General features: G+C 35.8%; 1 protein-coding gene across 4 annotated transcripts; it reads left to right on the top strand.

Annotated features, from left to right (window-relative positions):
• On the top strand, positions 1–19,545 carry LOC138319224 (protein phosphatase 1B-like). Of its 4 annotated transcripts, XR_011207975.1 has the most exons (8): positions 1–367; positions 2,299–3,162; positions 3,454–3,571; positions 3,874–3,979; positions 4,549–4,600; positions 6,172–6,231; positions 7,418–7,454; positions 12,748–19,545. XR_011207975.1 is itself a non-coding variant. In XM_069262211.1 (7 exons), exons 2-6 carry the CDS (start codon positions 2,311–2,313, stop codon positions 6,208–6,210), a joined length of 1,167 nt encoding a protein of 388 aa, XP_069118312.1. In that variant the 5' UTR covers positions 1–367; positions 2,299–2,310; the 3' UTR covers positions 6,211–6,231; positions 12,748–19,545. The 4 variants fall into 4 exon arrangements, 3 of the variants coding, with proteins under 3 accessions (XP_069118312.1, XP_069118314.1, XP_069118311.1); XM_069262211.1 differs by lacking the exon at positions 7,418–7,454; XM_069262213.1 differs by lacking the exon at positions 6,172–6,231 and having other exon boundaries at positions 2–367.

The raw sequence follows: 19,545 nt of genomic DNA on the forward strand, positions 1-19,545 counted from the left end.
ATCATCCGGTTTGCTCGGAGCATGCTCATTAATGGCAGAAGCCATATTGACCTTTGGTTGTCAGTGGTCCCGAGAGGAAAATCTGTTGCCTGTCGTGTTTGGTGTTCACAGTTTCAGTGTTTTGATTGTTTTTATATGTTTTGATGATATTTTCCCAATTCGTGGGTAAAAAGGTGCTAGGAGCGACGCCAGTAGACGTTAAACAGCCAATGTGAACCACCTCATGTCGATGGCGTCTTGCTATTTGACGCAAACGAAATTGCACAGTGAAGACTGTATTGGTAACGATGGTATCTAGGTTTAGGTGCTGAACGATAAAGCAGACTGTATAGCCATATAGAGGTATCTTCTGGATGTTCTATATTAGGTGAGAAAGATACTGCCACTCGTGTATTTTACGAAAAAATCTACGTCACTCGTCATGTAAGCGTGCACAAATTTAGATGGTACTCGCATCCGGTGCAAGATAGATGAGGAAATTTTAGTATACACAATAACAACTGTGTTAATCACATTGTCATTTGATTAAGTGGTTTGCCAATGGCATCATTGATATTTGTGGTGAGAGCTGATAAAGAATATTATGTATGGAATTGTGATAATGGTTTTATTTTTGTATAAAAAAATCCACCAAAATGTATTTTGGACATCTAACAGTTACATGTATTAATTGTAATATGATAGGATGAAAGGAATTTGAACTCCTTGATATGGTTGAATTACATATATTGTGAAATTTTGCTTGAGCTTGTCAGAGGTGGTCTATAAGATTTGTTTATTTTCTTATTGAGTCTGTGCCCTAACTACTGTATATAAAATATTAGCACTATGTAATAATTTCTTCCAATTCTTGTACATCGTGAAGATGGCTGACGATTCTGCTAATCCCCCCCCACCCCGCCTCCTTTTCCTAGAAGACATACAAAACCTGCATATGCACCATCATGGGTATTAAGTTGGACACCAATTTTGTATCAGAAGAGCAAATATGGCGGCCAGACTGAGTCTTGAACCTAGGATCTCTAAACACTAGCCAGATGCTCTACCACTTGAGCAATATGGTCCCGATGATCAATCCAGTACAGAAACATATATACATAGAGATTAGCAACTCCTCCAATTTTACAATCGGCAGATGTCCCTCTGTATGTGCTTAGGGGTTTTTAGATAAACTCTTAAATAGTTGAATATAAAAGAATAACTTTGATATGTTGTAAAAGTTCAGTAATTTTTAGATGGTTTGAGTACGACTTTGGATAGAGAAAATAATATTTCAACTTATTTATTAATAAAACAAATCTCACTTCCGGTTTTGAATGCCTGCTTTTATTCATGCTTTCAAAAATCATATTAAATAACATCAATCGGGATAACTGATCACATCAAACCATGATATAATGCTTAAATTTTGTGTTGATGCAATAATATCATGTTTGATAGACTACACTTAAAAGTAGTTAGCCAAGGAAAAATGCCTATAAACCGGAGGTCCCTCTGCCTATCAACAAAGACAAAGAAGGAGTTTCCAATCTCTATGTACATATATGTTCTAACCCAGTACCATGCCGCTACACATACAAGATTATATTGGAAAGATCAATTCTCAGGATTCTCAACATATATATTTTCCAACTTAAAGCTGCATACATGTGCTTTTTGGCTGCAACAATTTACTATGGTATCAGTTCAATGTGGTAGCAGTTTTAGATTGTTTCTTTTTGATTGGTTATTTGTAGTTTTATTCTTCCAAATATGGATGAAGAAATACGAGTGAGCGATGACCAAAAAGATCGGATGCTACAGGCAAAATAATTCAATCAGCTGATACTTTACTAGAACTTAACTAGAATGGCATTGCAAGAATTTAAATACGTAAATACAGGAACCATCCAAATTTGAATGCAAATCACGAGTTGTTGTACCTCCATGTGACTGACGATTATTATATTTGCTTATAAGGCCAGTTTAGGGAAGTAAGTCAAAACTAGTATAAACTGATATCTGATTAAGGAGATGGAAACAAATATTTAAGATGATCCACCGCAGACAGAACATAAACAATATTTATCATTTGGACTATAATTGATCTATAATTAATTATGTATAATATGCCTAATGATCGAGGCTTATAGTGTAAAGTAAGCAACTTTTGTTTCTGATGGAAAATATTAATTCATCTTCTCATGTCTTTGATAGATAAAAACTGCCATTCATTAGTGATGTAACAACTTGAAGTATTGAAGTTGAAGAAGCATTTGATGAAAATTTATTATTTCATAACCATCTCATTGATTTCAGGTGACATAAAGGATGGGTGCATTTTTGGATAAACCAAAGACCGAGAAACACAATGAGGGAGGCATGGGTAACTCCCTGCGTTTTGGCCTCAGCAGTATGCAGGGCTGGAGAGTGGAGATGGAGGATGCTCACACAGCAGTTATTGGCCTTCCCTGTGGTTTGAAGGACTGGTCCTTCTTTGCTGTATTTGACGGACATGCTGGAGCCAAAGTCTCAGCGTATTGTGCAGAGCAGCTTTTAGATCAAATCATAGCCAACGAAGACTTCAGAGGCAAGCTGGATGTCAAAGAGGGTACAGAGGTGCAGCCTTCTCTAGAGGATGTTAATCGGGGAATTAAGACTGGCTTTCTGAACCTTGACGAGCGAATGAGGGATATCCCAGAAATGAAGAGTGGAGAAGATAAAAGTGGTTCAACTGCTGTTTGTGCTATTGTATCACCAAGTCACATATTCTTTGCAAATTGTGGAGATTCCAGGGCTGTTTTTTCCAGAGGTGGAAAATGTCAATTTTCTACCCAGGACCATAAACCAATCAATCCTACAGAAAAGGAACGAATTCAAAAAGCTGGAGGCAGTGTAATGATTCAGAGAGTAAATGGTTCGCTGGCAGTCTCACGGGCTCTTGGAGACTTTGAATATAAAAATGTCAAGGGAATGGGACCTTGTGAGCAACTTGTATCTCCAGAGCCAGAGATATTCCTGGAGAAACGTTGCAGTGATGAGGAATTCCTTGTGCTGGCTTGTGATGGTATCTGGGATGTCATGACCAATGATGATGTCTGTGACTTTGTCAGGGATCGCATGAAATTAACAAATAGTTTAGAGAGCATATGTAACCAAGTTATTGATACCTGCTTGAACAAGGTAAATTTAAGATTTTTATCAAAATTTTATTGAATGTTTAAAAGTTATGAAATTCCTATAATTAGCATGTGTTTCCTGAAAAATATGAAATTTTCTGTGTAAAAATTGTACTGAAAGGTTATACATTTAATATAATTTGTTTGATATATATGGCACTGGCCCGAGAATATGAATGATTAAGTAGAAGTTTAAGTTAAATGATAATTTTGTTTTGCCATGTGACATGTGTTTTTTCTGACCTTGATTTTGACCACTGAAGAGATGATATTCTAATGACTATTACTTTTCTAGGGGAGTAGAGACAATATGAGCATTGTTATTGTGGCCTTTAAGAGTGCACCAGCTGTGTCGGAGGAGGCTATTAAAAAGGAAGAAGAACTTGATGCCCGCTTACGAGATAAAATCAAGGGTAACACATCACCATCAATGCATACATTTTCATGTATATTCATGTCTTAGAATATAAAGAAAAAAACCGATACCAGATAAGCAACAAATCTTTGATATTCTTACAAAGAAAATCAAAAATGTTATTTACATATATATATAACTCATCAATTTACATGTAATCTGTGTAGTATATGTTATTGATATTCTTCTATTGCAGTAACATTGATAATTAAAATTGTCTTTAATTCAAAACAAATTGGCAACATATGTTGGAATGGTGCATGATGATAAATTATACATGTTTGTATTTATTTGTTGTAGAGATTTTAGAAAACCCTGATTTTAGTGAGGCAGACCTACCCACCTTCATGCACATTTTAGGTGAAGGCACACCAGGACTGCCTCCTGGTGGAGGGATAAGTGCTAAGTAAGTACGAACACAACCACTCTACTGTTTTAACTAAATACTCTAGTAAGTAGGAAATGAACTTGACTTTATCATTCTTCTCTTTTAACACTAAAGACAAAATTTAATTATTCTCTAAAGGATTATTGCATTACTATGAGCTGAGAATCAATGTTATTCTGATTAATTATGATATACAGTAAAACATGGTTATAACAAATCTCTGGGGACAAACAGAATCACTTTGTTATAAGCATAGTTCGTTATACATATGTTACAAACATCTTTTAGGAACCTTGATGGGGAATGGAAATTACTGCATTATAACCATGGATTCATTGTAAGCATGTGTTTTGTTTAAACATGTTTTACAGTTCTCCCCTTCCGATATATGAACGGCAGGTGTAGAGAGATTAAGTCATTTCTGATCTTTTATCAATGAAATCAACAGATTATTATAAAATTCTAAACTAGTAGGTACTGAAATGATTGATTGAGAATCAATTTACTTTTTCACTAATTCAGTATTTAATGTCATCAATATCTAAAATTCATGTTTAAACTTCAAATTCACAATTTGTTCGTTACAGGAAAAGCACAGTAGAAAGCATATTGAATGAGCTACGGCCAAAGAAACAAGATGTAAGTTAGTAAATTAAAAGATGTGCATGGCTTGTATAACTTTGGGTTTTTTAAGCCACTAATGGCTGAGCCAAGTGGCTATATTAAAATAGGTGCGTGTTGGACCCATCCCCAGTTGTTGTGTGCGCATCTGATGACTTCCGGTATTGACAGTTAGCCAGATAAACAAGCGACAACCATGTCACCAACCTGTTCATATATTATAATTATTACTTGATATTTTTGCAGTTCACAAATAGAAATAGGATTTCATGATGCAATTTTCTGTATTATAAGCGTATTTCCCGAATGGTATGTGGCTTCATATAATTACCTAGTTTTGGTCGCTGGCAATACCGTGGAAAATGGCGTCGGGCGGAAGCCATGCTTTCATATTTTCACACCGGGTCTTGTTTGGGAATTTGATCGGTATTGTTTTTGATACAACGATAGTTTGGTAATATTTCAGAGATTAATGCAAGAATTAACTGCATTAAAACATCGTTGCAAGAGTTTTTGTACCCAAAGAAAAATACAAAAGTTTGCAGCTAATCATATCATACTGACTGCGTAAACAAAACATGGCAGCAGAAAAGTAAAGCAGGGTTTCTCCAACTGATTGTGAACTACAGGTATGTTACGTTCACAAAAAAACATATTTAAAACTTTAAATGCCTTAAGTAGATGTTTTTCATGAAGCGACTTATGAATGCAAAAGAAATTTGAGTTGGCAAAGTAAAAATCACGATGATATGTTCTTCACGATAATATTTCGCCAATGTTTGGTTCGTCAAAATCTGTACTCGGAAAACAGAAGCGGGATTATTTTTTTATATATATTTTTCTAAGTTTTAATTTTAGGAGGAAGAATACCAGACAAACTATTTTTTTAAATTGGTGTTGTCTTAGACATTTCTAAAGTCTTAATCTGTTAAAGAGTCAAACACATTTTAAGTTTAGAGATGTAAATTTTGATAAACGTAAATCTAAAATTGTTTGAATGGTAACAGAGCTTAGATACAGCAGTAGAAAAAAGCTTACTATAGCTGTGATTTGTATGTTAGTACTGAAGTAAAAAGAAAAGCACCTAGTACTGAAGTAAAAAAAGAAAAAAACAGTGGTGCCCCTTTTGTTGTGGGTTTTGCTTACCAGTTAGATGTGAGAGTTTGTGCTGGGTTTATTTGTGGTTTCCTATATAAGTAGCGGTACTGATATGTTTTATATTGTGTCTGTAACTTCATATGCATGCTGTCTTTGGATTTATTTTTATATGAGTTGTGAGTGTGGTAAAGCACACTTTGTGAAGCCTGCTAGTGTATTGGCCTTCTGATAATGTTTATTTCCTTCCATCCTTTGATTACTGAGTTGAAGTGTTCTATTATTCATCAACTCTTGTAAAACGATTGTATACAGAGACACCATAAGGAACAGAGACCAAAGTCATTTCAATTATGATATTGATTTTTGACCCATTACTTAATAACACAGATATTTTGTATTGTATTAATTACATTCTTAATTTACTACCACTGAAAGAGACTACGATTTTTAACAGAATAGCATGACACTAGTTTGTATTGGAACTTTTGCAGTATGATCCTGGATATTCTCCCTTTCCTCGCAAATATTGATGAGAATTTCCAGCTGGTCTGGTTGGTATAGGTTGTTGAAGTGTGACCAATTTTAATATGACATAATCAACTTATCTATTATCAACCATCTTATTGCTCATCTGATTATTATGCTAGTGATATGCACCAGATATTGTCTCAGAAAGACCTGATGTGATAGAAATTTGATCTTGCTTAGACAAGGACATTGTCAGTGTTTAATTCTTACAGACTTTATGTAAAATTTTAAGAAGTTTTGATATATCAGTATTTCATATTCTCTGTTTCTCAATAAAAGAAAATATAATCATGAAATAGCACATCATTCCAATTCAGTTTCCTATCTCTCTATACGAAGAAGATACATTTTTTGGTACTTTCTTTTCTCTGTATTTTTTATATATCCTTCTACTGTAGACTATGGTGTGTGTAAATGATATATGATCAGATGAGCAGTAGATTGGGTCTAAGTTTGAGTGGTGTGAGTTACCATAATCATTTTATAAACCTAGTTAACCTTTGGTACTTCATTAAAGGAACTTAATGAACTTTGCATCATATAAATGTTATAAATAGATAATACTTTTGATGAAGTTTGTGTAAATAACATTGCTGGTAGAGTTGATAACTTGTACTATTGTGTTAACATTCTAACTCCCGATGTAAAACATTCTATTTTTAAAGCTCCCAGCTTTACTGAGAAGAAAATGCATTGTTGAATAATGAATAACCTAGTGTTGATACTTGCTGTATATTTTTGCTTTTAACCTGATCAAGCCAGTGTAGCTTTCAGTTAAGCTAATGTGTATACATATAATAGGCTGACATTACTGTCGGTAAATTCCAAAACAAGTCATATAACATAGAATACTAACAAAGAAATTATCGTCATAAATGTGAGGGAAACTGGACATCTGTATCAGAGCTGACTCACTGAATGAAAGTTAAAGTGATGTCAGTTATGATTATATCATTACCCGGTAGCTATTTATTTATTTATTAATATCTTAGAAACACAAGTGATGAAAGAAAACAATTTTATGAGTCATGCCCTATTCATTTATTTAGATACAATTAAGTCTGGTATTATAATTATAATTGCTTCAGACTGCCAATTTTGGACAAAATGTTTTTTTGTCTATTTCTGTTTTAAACTTTGCAGCTTTATGTAACTGTTCCAACCTACTTAGGCTTGTGTTTACTTTATTTTCATTTTTTTTGTGCACAGTAAGCTCATTCTGACAAGGAAATAGAATCATGAACAGGTTTGTCTATTTTCTGAATATTCTGAGGTGTTTTGAACTCTTGATTTTTAGCTCACCTGGTCCAAAGGGCCGGTGAGCTTATGTCACGGTGTGGCGTCCGTTGTCTGTTGTCCATCAACTTTTCACAAAAATCCCTACTAGTCATAAACGGCTAAATAGATTGTGACCAAATTTGGTCTGAAGCTTCCTTGAGTGAAGGGGAACCGATCTTGTATAAACAGTGAGCCTGGCCCCAGGGGCCTGAGGAGCAGGGCCCAATAGGGGAAATATATCAAATTCTTTAAAATCCTTCTTCTATAGGAATGAAAGCATTGAGTTCTAATTTAGTATGAAGCTTTCTTGGGTGAAGGGGGACCAATTTTGTATAAATGTTGGGTCTGGTCCCCCATGCGCCTGAGGGACGGGCCCAATAGGGGAGATATAGCAAATTCTTTAAAATCCTTCTTCTGTAGGAATGCAGAGATTTTGTTCTAATTTGATCAGAAGTTTCCTTGGGTGATGAGGAACCAATTTTGTATAAACGGTGGTTCTGGTCCCTCAGGAGGAATATAGGGAAAATATAGCAAATTCTTTAAAATCCTTCTTCTGTTGGAATGAAGGGATTGAGTTGTAATTAAGTCTGAAGTTTCCATGGGTGAAGGGGGATCAATTTTCTATAAACAGTGGGTCTGGTCTCTCAGGGGCTTAAGGGGCGGGTCCAAATAGGGGAAATATAGCAAAGTCTTTAAAATCCTTCAGTAGAAATAAGTAGATTATGTTCAAATGTAAAGCCTTCAAGTTAGTAGCTTGTGTTTTAAGCCTGAAACAGGTGGGCGATACAGGCCCAACGGGCCTCTTGTTTCTGTATATAACACATTCACAGTGAGTCACAACAGTCAGTCCTCAGATGTTTGGGATATTAACAATTTCCACTGTCACAACAGTCAACCCTCAGATGTTTGGAATGTTAACAATTTTCACTGTCACAACAATCAGTCCTCAGATGTTTGGGATGTTAACAATTTCCACTGTCATAACAGTCAGCCCTCAGATGTTTAGGATATTAACAATTTCCACTGTCACAACAGTCAACCCTCAGATGTTTGGGATATTAACAATTTCCACTGTCACAACAGTCAACCCTCAGATGTTTAGGATATTAACAATTTCCACTGTCACAGCAGTCAGCCCTCAGATGTTTGGGATATTAACAATTTCCACTGTCACAATAGTTAGCCCTCAGATGTTTGGGATATTAACAATTTCCACTGTCACAGCAGTCAACCCTCAGATGTTTGGGATATATACAATTTCCACTGTCACAGCAGTCAACCCTCAGATGTTTAGGATATTAACAATTTCCACTGTCACAACAGTCCTCAGATGTTTGGAATGTTAACAATTTCCACTGTCACAACAATCAGTCCTCAGATGTTTGTGATGTTAACAATTTCGACTGTCATAACAGTCAGCCCTCAGATGTTTGGGATGTTAACAATTTCCACTGTCACAACAGTCAGTCCTCAGATGTTTTGTGATGTTAACAATTTCCGCTGTCACAACAATCAGTCCTCAGATGTGTGGGATGTTAACAATTTCCACTGTCACAACAGTCAGTCCTCAGATGTTTGGGATGTTAACAATTTCCACTGTCACAGCAGTCAACCCTCAGATGTTTAGGATATTAACAATTTCCACTGTCACAACAGTCAGACCTCAGATGTTTGGGATATTAACAATTTCCACTGTCACAACAGTCAGACCTCAGATGTTTGGAATGTTAACAGTTTCCATTGTCACAATAGTCAACCCTCAGATGTTTGGGATATTAACAATTTCCACTGTCACAACAGTCAACCCTCAGATGTTTGGGATATTAACAATTTCCACTGTCACAACAGTCAGTCCTCAGATGTTTGTGATGTTAACAATTTCCACTGTCACAACAGTCAGCCCTCAGATGTTTGGGATATTAACAATTTCCACTGTCACAACAGTCAACCCTCAGATGTTTGGGATATTAACAATTTCCACTGTCACAACAGTCAGTCCTCAGATGTTTAGGATATTAACAATTTCCACTGTCACTACAATCAGCCTTCAGATGTTTGGGATATTAACAATTTCCACTGTCACAACAGTCAACGCTCAGATGTTTGGGATATTAACAATTTCCACTGTCATAACAGTCAGTCCTCAGACATTTGGAATATAATCAATTTCCACTGTCAAAACAGTCAGACCTCAGATGTTTGTGATGTTAACAATTTCCACTGTCACAACAGTCAGTCCTCAGATGTTTGTGATGTTAACAATTTCCACTGTCACAACAGTCAGTCCTCAGATGTTTGGGATATTAACAATTTCCACTGTCACAACAGTCAGTCCTCAGATGTTTTGGATATTAACAATTTCCACTGTCACAACAGTCAGCCCTCAGATGTTTGGGATATTAACAATTTCCACTGTTACAACAGTCATCCCTCAGATGTTTTGGATATTAACAATTTCCACTATCACAAACAGTTAGCCCTCAGACGTTTGGGATATTAACAATTTCCACTCTCACAGCAGCCAGCCCTCAGATGTTTGGGATATTAACAATTTCCACTGTCACAATAGTTAGCCCCCAGATGTTTGGGATATTAACAATTTCCACTGTCACAACAGTTAGCTCTCAGACATTTGGAATATAATCAATTTCCACTGTCACAACAGTCAGACCTCAGATGTTTGTGATGTTAACAATTTCCACTGTCACAACAGTCAGCCCTCAGATGTTTAGGATGTTAACAATTTCCACTGTCACAGCAGTCAACCCTCAGATGTTTAGGATATTAACAATTTCCACTGTCACAGCAGTCAACCCTCAGATGTTTAGGATATTAACAATTTCCACTGTCACAACAGTCAGACCTCAGATGTTTGGGATATTAACAATTTCCACTGTCACAACAGTCAGACCTCAGATGTTTGGAATGTTAACAGTTTCCATTGTCACAACAGTCAACCCTCAGATGTTTGGAATGTTAACAATTTCCAATTTCACAATAGTCAGCCCTCAGATGTTTGAGAGATTAACAATTTCCACTGTCACAAACAGTTAGCCCTCAGATGTTTGGGATATTAACAATTTCCACTGTCACAACAGTCCTCAGATGTTTGTGATGTTAACAATTTCCACTGCCACAACAATAAGTCCTCAGATGTTTGGGATGTTAACAATTTCCACTGTCACAACAGTCAACCCTCAGATGTTTAGGATATTAACAATTTCCACTGTCACAACAGTCAGTCCTCAGATGTTTGTGATGTTAACAATTTCCACTGTCACAACAGTCAGTCCTCAGATGTTTGGGATATTAACAATTTCCACTGTCACAACAGTCAGTCCTCAGATGTTTTGGATATTAACAATTTCCACTGTCACAACAGTCAGCCCTCAGATGTTTGGGATATTAACAATTTCCACTGTCACAACAGTCAGCCCTCAGATGTTTTGGATATTAACAATTTCCACTGTCACAAACAGTTAGCCCTCAGACGTTTGGGATATTAACAATTTCCACTCTCACAGCAGCCAGCCCTCAGATGTTTGGGATATTAACAATTTCCACTGTCACAATAGTTAGCCCCCAGATGTTTGGGATATTAACAATTTCCACTGTCACAACAGTTAGCTCTCAGACATTTGGAATATAATCAATTTCCACTGTCACAACAGTCAGACCTCAGATGTTTGTGATGTTAACAATTTCCACTGTCACAACAGTCAGCCCTCAGATGTTTAGGATGTTTACAATTTCCACTGTCACAGCAGTCAACCCTCAGATGTTTAGGATATTAACAATTTCCACTGTCACAGCAGTCAACCCTCAGATGTTTAGGATATTAACAATTTCCACTGTCACAACAGTCAGACCTCAGATGTTTGGGATATTAACAATTTCCACTGTCACAACAGTCAGACCTCAGATGTTTGGAATGTTAACAGTTTCCATTGTCACAACAGTCAACCCTCAGATGTTTGGAATGTTAACAATTTCCAATTTCACAATAGTCAGCCCTCAGATGTTTGAGAGATTAACAATTTCCACTGTCACAAACAGTTAGCCCTCAGATGTTTGGGATATTAACAATTTCCACTGTCACAAACAGTCAGCCCTCAGATGTTTGGGATATTAACAATTTCCACTGTCACAAACAATTAGCCCTCAGATGTTTGGGATATTAACAATTTCCACTGTCACAAACAGTTAGCCCTCAGATGTTTGGGATATTAACAATTCCACTGTCACAACAGTCAGCCCTCGGATGTTTGGGATATGACACTTAAACAAACAAATTCCAAAAATTTGCTAGTTATGATGGTTCCCATTAGAGATATTAGTTGTAATTTATTTTATTATAGTGCATATATGGATTTTGTGGTGAAGTAATAAGTATAAATAACTTTTATCAGCTCTTTGTAAATAGTTAATAAAAATAATGAGTTAAAATTTGCTACTTAAAATAACAAAAAAAACCTAATGGTCGAAGCAGAGGTAATTTCTGTCTGAAAGGAAGAAACTTTCAGGTGAAGATAGTTTAATGGAAAGAGACCAACGATGATATATTTTAGGTCAATGTGACACTTTGTATGATATAAATTATTTACAATTATAACTGGTAGCTGGAGAGATGTAATAGATAATTTTCACTAGTCTATCACAATGCTGAATGTTGTATGTCGTACTGATTGGATCCTTTTGCATGTTTTTGGTTTGTGATGTCAAACTTTCTATATATTTTATCTTTACTCTTATACCTGTCATCATTTTGCCTTGTTTTAAACCAAAGTCACCTTTTAATAATTAAGGATAACCACCTTCTACTACAATTAACAACACATCGTTGTTTCTATGGTAAGATTATGGCCGAGTTGGACAGGGACAAAGTCTCTCTAATTTATCTTATTTGTGTGGTTGATGTAACACAGTGATCAACAAAAGCTAGAGAAATAAATTATGAGAATATAATTTTACAAACAAAGAGTATTTTTAGATCCTACTTATGAAATCATATAGTGTTATTACTGGCCTTTAATTATCCCTCTTCCATCAATTCCCTGTGCATTCTGTTAGGATATGAGACGGAAGCTTTGACAGATTTCTAAAGTCTCTTTACATTTTCTTGAGATTTGAATGTATTGTTTATGCACAAACTTACTGTTACACAGCTAATAGATATGAGACAGTGCTTCTTGTGTAACAAAACATCTTCGTTTAATGAACAATAAGAACAATTTCATTGACATTTTACATTTTGTTCACAGGATGAGGAAGAGGAGGATGAAAGTGCTGTTCCTGAACAATTGTAAAAGGAATAAGCTACAGCAAAATGTACGTGTTTGGACACTGCTGATCTCAGTGTGTCGACCTCCAGGCTAACTTACCTACGCCACCCCCTCCCTCCCACAGGACAGCTCGTCAGCAGTGTGTGTGCCACAACCACGTGCTCTACTATGGAGGCTTCACTTGTCCTAGTGTTGAACTCGTGTCATTGCCCTTGCTATTTTTTTTCTATGTATATTTACCACAGGGGTTGCTCTATCTAGTGTGTATAAACAGAGGAATGACAAAGTGGTTTTCTCCATTTTCTTGAAAATGATATTTGTAAGAGATATACAAAGTAGATTGCTTTCTTAGCTAAAATATAAAAAAGACAAGTGGGGAGATATTTTGTAAGATTGTCCGTTTGTCTACTGACACTTAAGCTAATTGAGCTAGTCCATGTTAGGGAGGGTCGCCACTGACAGGGATGTACATCAGTAGTGTAGATTTAATGGAAACAAATCATCATTAATTTAATCTAAAATCATTTATAGCCATTGTCTGATCAAAGGCATTCCACTACGAATTTAATGGACAGCAATTTTATTTGACTATTCTTAGCTTAGTTTGATAAATTTATAACAGTATTTGTAAATTGCAGAATTTAAATTGGTAGTTTTTGATTTAAATAGAATGCAAGAGAAATCTAGTTTTAGTTATTTGATTTTGTGTATAACAGATGGGTTGCCATTTGTTGTGTGTATCTGGGAAAGGATAAACGCCTCATTGCAATAGCCCATCATTAGTGCATATGTGTATGTTTGACAATTGTGTGTATATATATATATATATCTTGTAGTCTAATGAATTTCCTTTTGGGAAGGTGAATTATATATATCCTAAATGATGCTTGATAGCAGCCTACCAGGATTGGTAGTTCAAAGGTACTGCTCCTAATTTTTGCTGGAGCACCATGTACAGAGACAACTTAACCTTAAATTAGATCTCTATCTATAGGTGTGTCACATCTCTTATAAAGACTTCTAATTTGCTAGATGATGTGTATGAACCATATATTTGGGATATAAATGCAAGATGTATTATACTTATGGCATGATAAAATTGAAGGAAAGTTGAGGTTTTGACTCTGTATAGTTAGCTTTATCAGGATTTTAGCTCAGCTGGTCTTACAAGTCTATGCCATGGTACAACATCCGTCCTTGCATAACTTAATTTAAAAACTGTTAGATCAGCTATTTAGATTGAAGGCAGCATATTAGACGTTCTCTTTGGAGACTTTTTAGCCCACCATCATCAGATGGTGGGCTATTCAAATCGCCTTTCGTCCGTCGTCCGTCGTCCGTCCTTCCGTCCTTCCGTCCGTCCGTCCTTCCGTCCGTCCGTTAACAATTCTTGTTACCGCTATTTCTCAGAAAGTACTGAAGGGATCTTTCTCAAATTTCATATGTAGGTTCCCCTAGGACCCTAGTTGTGCATATTGCATTTTGCGATTGATCGGTCAACAAGATGGCCGACAGGCGGCCATCTTGGATTTTGATAGTTAAAGTTTGTTACCGCTATTTCTCAAAAAGTGCTGAAGGGATCTTTCTCAAATTTCATATGTAGGTTCCCCTAGGACCCTAGTTGTGCATATTGCATTTCGGGACCAATCGGTCAACAAGATGGCCGACAGGCGGCCATCTTGGATTTTGATAGTTAAAGGTTGTTACCGCTATTTCTCAAAAAGTGCTGAAGGGATCTTTCTCAAATTTCATATACAGGTTCCCCCAGGACCCTAGTTGTGCATATTGCATTTTGGGACCGATCAGTCAACAAGATGGCCGACAGGCGGCCATCTTGGATTTTGATAGTTAAAAGTTTGTTACCGCTATTTCTCAAAAAGAACTGAAGGGATCTTTCTCAAATTTCATATGTAGGTTCCCCTAGGACCCTAGTTGTGCATATTGCATTTTGCGACCGACCGATCGGTCAACAAGATGGCCGACAGGCGGCCATCTTGGATTTTAATAGTTTAAGTTTGTTACCGCTATTTCTCAAAAAGTGCTGAAGGGATCTTTCTCAAATTTCATATATAGGTTCCCTAGGGCCCTAGTTGTGTATGTTGCATTTTGGGACCGATCGGTGAACAAAATGGCCGACAGGCGGCCATCTTGGATTTTGATATAGTTTAAGTTTGTTACCGCTATTTCTCAAAAAGTACTAAAGGGATCTTTCTCAAATTTCATATGTAGGTTCCCCTAGAACCCTAGTTGTGCATATTGCATTTTGGGACCGATCGGTGAACAAGATGACCGACAGGTGGCCATCTTGGATTTTGATACTTAAAGTTTGTTATCGCTATTTCTCAGAAAGTACTGAAGGGATCTTTCTCAAATTCCAAGCATAGTTTCCCCTTGTACCCTAGTTGTGCATAGTACCTTTAAGGACTGCTTCATAATGCTTTTTGGGACTGATCGGTAAAAAAGATGGCCAACCGGCCGCCATCTTAGATTTCATTGTTGAAGTTTGTTACCACTTTTTCTTAGAAAGTACTATAGCGATCTGTCTCAAATTTTATATGTAGTGTGTTTGAAAAAGTTTGAAAAGCAGGGAAAAGATCCTCTTTCCATTGTCAGACATAAATCATTCTTTGGTGGGCGCCAAGATCCCTCTGGGATCTCTTGTTGTTAATACAGTGGCATGCTACTCACAGAAAGAAAAATATAGCCATTTAATTCAAAAGAAAAAGGTTTTAGCATCCATGAATATAATGTTTGTATACCCCTTCCTACTTTAAACATATTCAATTTTGGAGCTATTGCATTTTAGCACAGAGCTGATTTTGACCATATCAGTGTTATGATAATTAAAGCATTTGCATGAACTTACTGTGCATCAGCTCAAGGTTCCAAATTGATTTTACACTATAATTTGATTGTACCCAAATAAGTATGTAACACATGTACACTGTATATACATGTATACAGGTGAGCGACACAGGTGCCCTAGGAGTTTCTATTTTCTATTCCAATTATATATGATGATTCTGGATGAATAGAAAAGTGCTATTGTATATAATAGTCTTAGTATGAATGTGGACAATTAGTTGATGTTGTTGAACAGTCATATTTTATTGTTGACAGATATTTTGATTATTCTTGTATGTTTAAAACTCTTCATGAAAAAATCTGTGTATTGCTTGATTTAACTTTTGATTTCCAGTTAGGAAAATATATTGGATTTTCCATAAATTCTGTCCATGAGAGCATTGCATTTGACTTTGATCCTTTTTTATTACATAACTTGTCTGATAAGTGTTGATGGCTATTTCATAATGTAGATTTAGAATACTGGGAGACCACAGTGTAGAAATAGAGTTGTACTTAGACTGTTTGTTCTGATTTCTTTGTTGTTTATGTTGAACTGAAATGGCATGTTTTGACCTGTTGGTCCTATTAGTGACATCACCAGTGGTGAGTTCAAATAGCATTGCTTGTTTGATAATGGGGCATCTAATACAGGCAAACTCCTGGTAGACATGTTACATTTACCGTAATATATCATGAAAAGTTTGGTTGCTGCCAACAGACTACAATTTATAATTTAAAACAAGCCTTGGTATTAAAAACTTGGTTTGTATTCAGACAGAGAAAATATGCTTTAATAGTAATTAGATCTTACACCTGATAATGAAAATAGGAGATGAAAATTGAAACTATTAGATGTAATTTATCAATTTTATTGATAGATATATGTAGACTATAGATGTGATGGTTCCTGACCGTCAGTCACACTTGTTTAAACAGTGGTTCCCCCCCCCCCCCATGAAATCATGATGTTACCCCACTCATTTACTCTGATAGAATGGCACATAGAAGAAATTCATTGTTCAATAATGATCTTACATGTGTTCCGTGTGGTTGATTGTGTACTGGGTGTAATCGACCTTACTAAGTGTCGGTAGGTCAGCTTGTCTGCTTCAATATCAGCATTTGATACACACTGCTTCTGCATGGGAAACTAGCATCACTGCTGCTTTTCTATATATATATATACATGTATATGATAGTTCTATGTTGGGAGATCATGTCTAAATTGGATGATATAAGAATAGGTGTGAAGGACTGATGATGATAGCAATACTAGATAAACATCAGACAAATTTTACCAACAGTTTCAACACCAAGTTTTCCCCCACTGACATGTCAATATCAAAGTTATCTAAGTTTGCAAAGTTTCCTTTCCTTATGCTTACAGATATTATCTCTGTGAAAGTCTTTGGTCTCCATTTACACACAGTTGTTGCATCTGAATGTCCTCTTCCCATAAGATTATAAAATCACTCAGGAATATTGCTACTTGGTCTACGTGATCCTACATTGTGATTTAACTGTGATTTATCTCCTTACCAACCATCTGCTACACAGGTTAGCTGTACCAAGGATTATTGTCTGTAACACTCATGTTCAACTGGAATATGTTCAGAAGATTTGAAATGGAGAGAAATAAGACAATATAGAATTATTTTGGGATCATGTTTTTGCTTGATCATTGTTTCCTTTGTAAGTTCCGATATTGTATGGTTGACTATAATTGTGCTACAGTTAGGGTACCTAGTTATTCTCGGAATGGATCGTTAGGATTTTGATAATTTTTGTTAGCATTTTAAAAATAGACAACAATGTAATGTTCTTTTCGAGTATTGATCTGCTTTGATGATGTAAGATAAAAAGGGTGGCATGATGACTCGCTTGTTCAAAGAATGTAAACATTGATGCATAGTTTAAGCTCCTGTAATCTTCCCCTAACATTTATTGAGTATCAGATTAAAACATGACATACAAAATCACTAGTTAACTGTTATCATCTTATTTGGCTTTCTTCCCTTTTTTACCAGAACTATCTGATAACTATAAAATAATGACTATTAGTCACATCCAATCTAAACTCTCCTTTACTTGTATTTGTAGAGAATGGGAGTGTTTAGGTGAAAACGGTATTCAGGACAGTAATAATACCATGGATACTGGCTGTAGTTATGTATTATAATAATATATTCTAGTTATTCTGTTTTTATATTGTTATAGTTGATTTTCTTTCATGCAGTATGGTTTTGTTTTAATTCGATATACATTGAATTTGTCTGATGGTGAAGTGCCCCCATATATACTGGCTCTTGGAGCTGAACTAAATGATTAAATGGCTCCTATTTTTGCTTGTATTTTAATCTGAAATTATTCCTTAGTTCCTGCTTTTCTCATTTTCTCTGTACACCAGTATAACACAGGGTGCCAGGATTATACCAGAGAGTATGCTAATTTAAGGCTGTTTTGATTTGATGTTTGTATATTTTATTTGAAGTCAGACTGTTTTCATACAGGTTATATACGAAATTCATTCATATCTTCTCTGCAATATTGAGTTTCAACATGTGTGCATGAAAAATTGTGATGCATTTTATCAATATAAACAATACAAAGATTGATTGATCAAGCTTACATCAATGAAATTTCTTTGTGTATATAATGTAAGACATTTCTGAAAGCTTTGTGAATAAAGATCAGTTTCTGTTATTTCATTTATTAGATAGGCTGATCAAAGTGTGCGACCAATGAAAATTGATTGCACAAAACACATTAATAGGTATTATCTTGTAACTTTTTGAGGATAATTTAATATCTGGATTGTTTGAATGTATTGATCACTATTCAATCTTTATTTTCTAGAGAGAGGCAATGTTATACGTAAAAAATACATTCTTTAAATTAAGTAAATAATTCATGTGGTAATTATAAGTTTGGAAACTATTTTTTGTATACAAATGTTGTAATCAGTGTGTAAATGACCCCATGATGATGAAAGCTACCAAACATTTGATACCCTCCAGGCATGCAGTAAAGTGACATCTTATTGTTTTAGTGTGTGCATCTGTTAGACTGAACCACACACAGGGCAATGTTTGACGGTACGAATTACCTCCTTTCATCATTCTGGCACTGGTGTCACCGCCCTAAACTTTACCTTCACACCTCTACTGTTACAAATTACCTTATAGTTTGCCATTTTCCACATGTGAATAACCTGGTTCATTTGTGGCATGATCATGAAGAGTGTTCCTGGTAAATATACTCTGTAGGGACAGACAAAATCATAACTCTTTCTCGCAGTTATAGAAAGTTAACAATTCCATGTAGCAAAGGGGCATATGATGCTTTGGAATAATTGCTGGAATACGTTGGGATGTGGTGTCTGGGATGATAGCCTGGTGTAAGCCTACAGACATGGTGGATGTTATTGTGTTACATAGTGATACAGAATCATGGTTGTAAAAATAAGTGGAACTATACAAGGAATGATGGATGGGCTTTGGAATACTGTTTCGGGATTTAGATTGCCGAGATGTGGAAGTAGCTTAGGCTTTTGGGTCCTAGAAAAGGTCTTCATAGGGAAACTAACCAATGTTAGATGCTTCTTTTCTTTTGTTTTTCCTTTCTGTAACTAAGAAAAAATCTGTCTTGTTTCTTATTGTGGCTAGAGTTTATGGGCAGTGACATTATTGATATCTCCTGGTCGGATTTAAAAATTTTGGGAAGAAGCCCAGTATATAAACAAGCATGACACATTCTCTGACCATCCTTCCTGTGTCAGTACATTGTAATATATAATATCATTGCTGGCATCTCCCTGCGTAGTTTTTCCAGACAGGACCCGAGCCTCTCTGTAGGGACTCGATATCAAATAATTTTTTTAGAGAAATTTGTGTATACTCTTGACAAATAAAGATCATTATTCATTCCTCA

This window comes from Argopecten irradians, chromosome 3 (genome assembly GCF_041381155.1).
Source record: "Argopecten irradians isolate NY chromosome 3, Ai_NY, whole genome shotgun sequence".
NCBI classification, from domain to species: domain Eukaryota; kingdom Metazoa; phylum Mollusca; class Bivalvia; order Pectinida; family Pectinidae; genus Argopecten; species Argopecten irradians.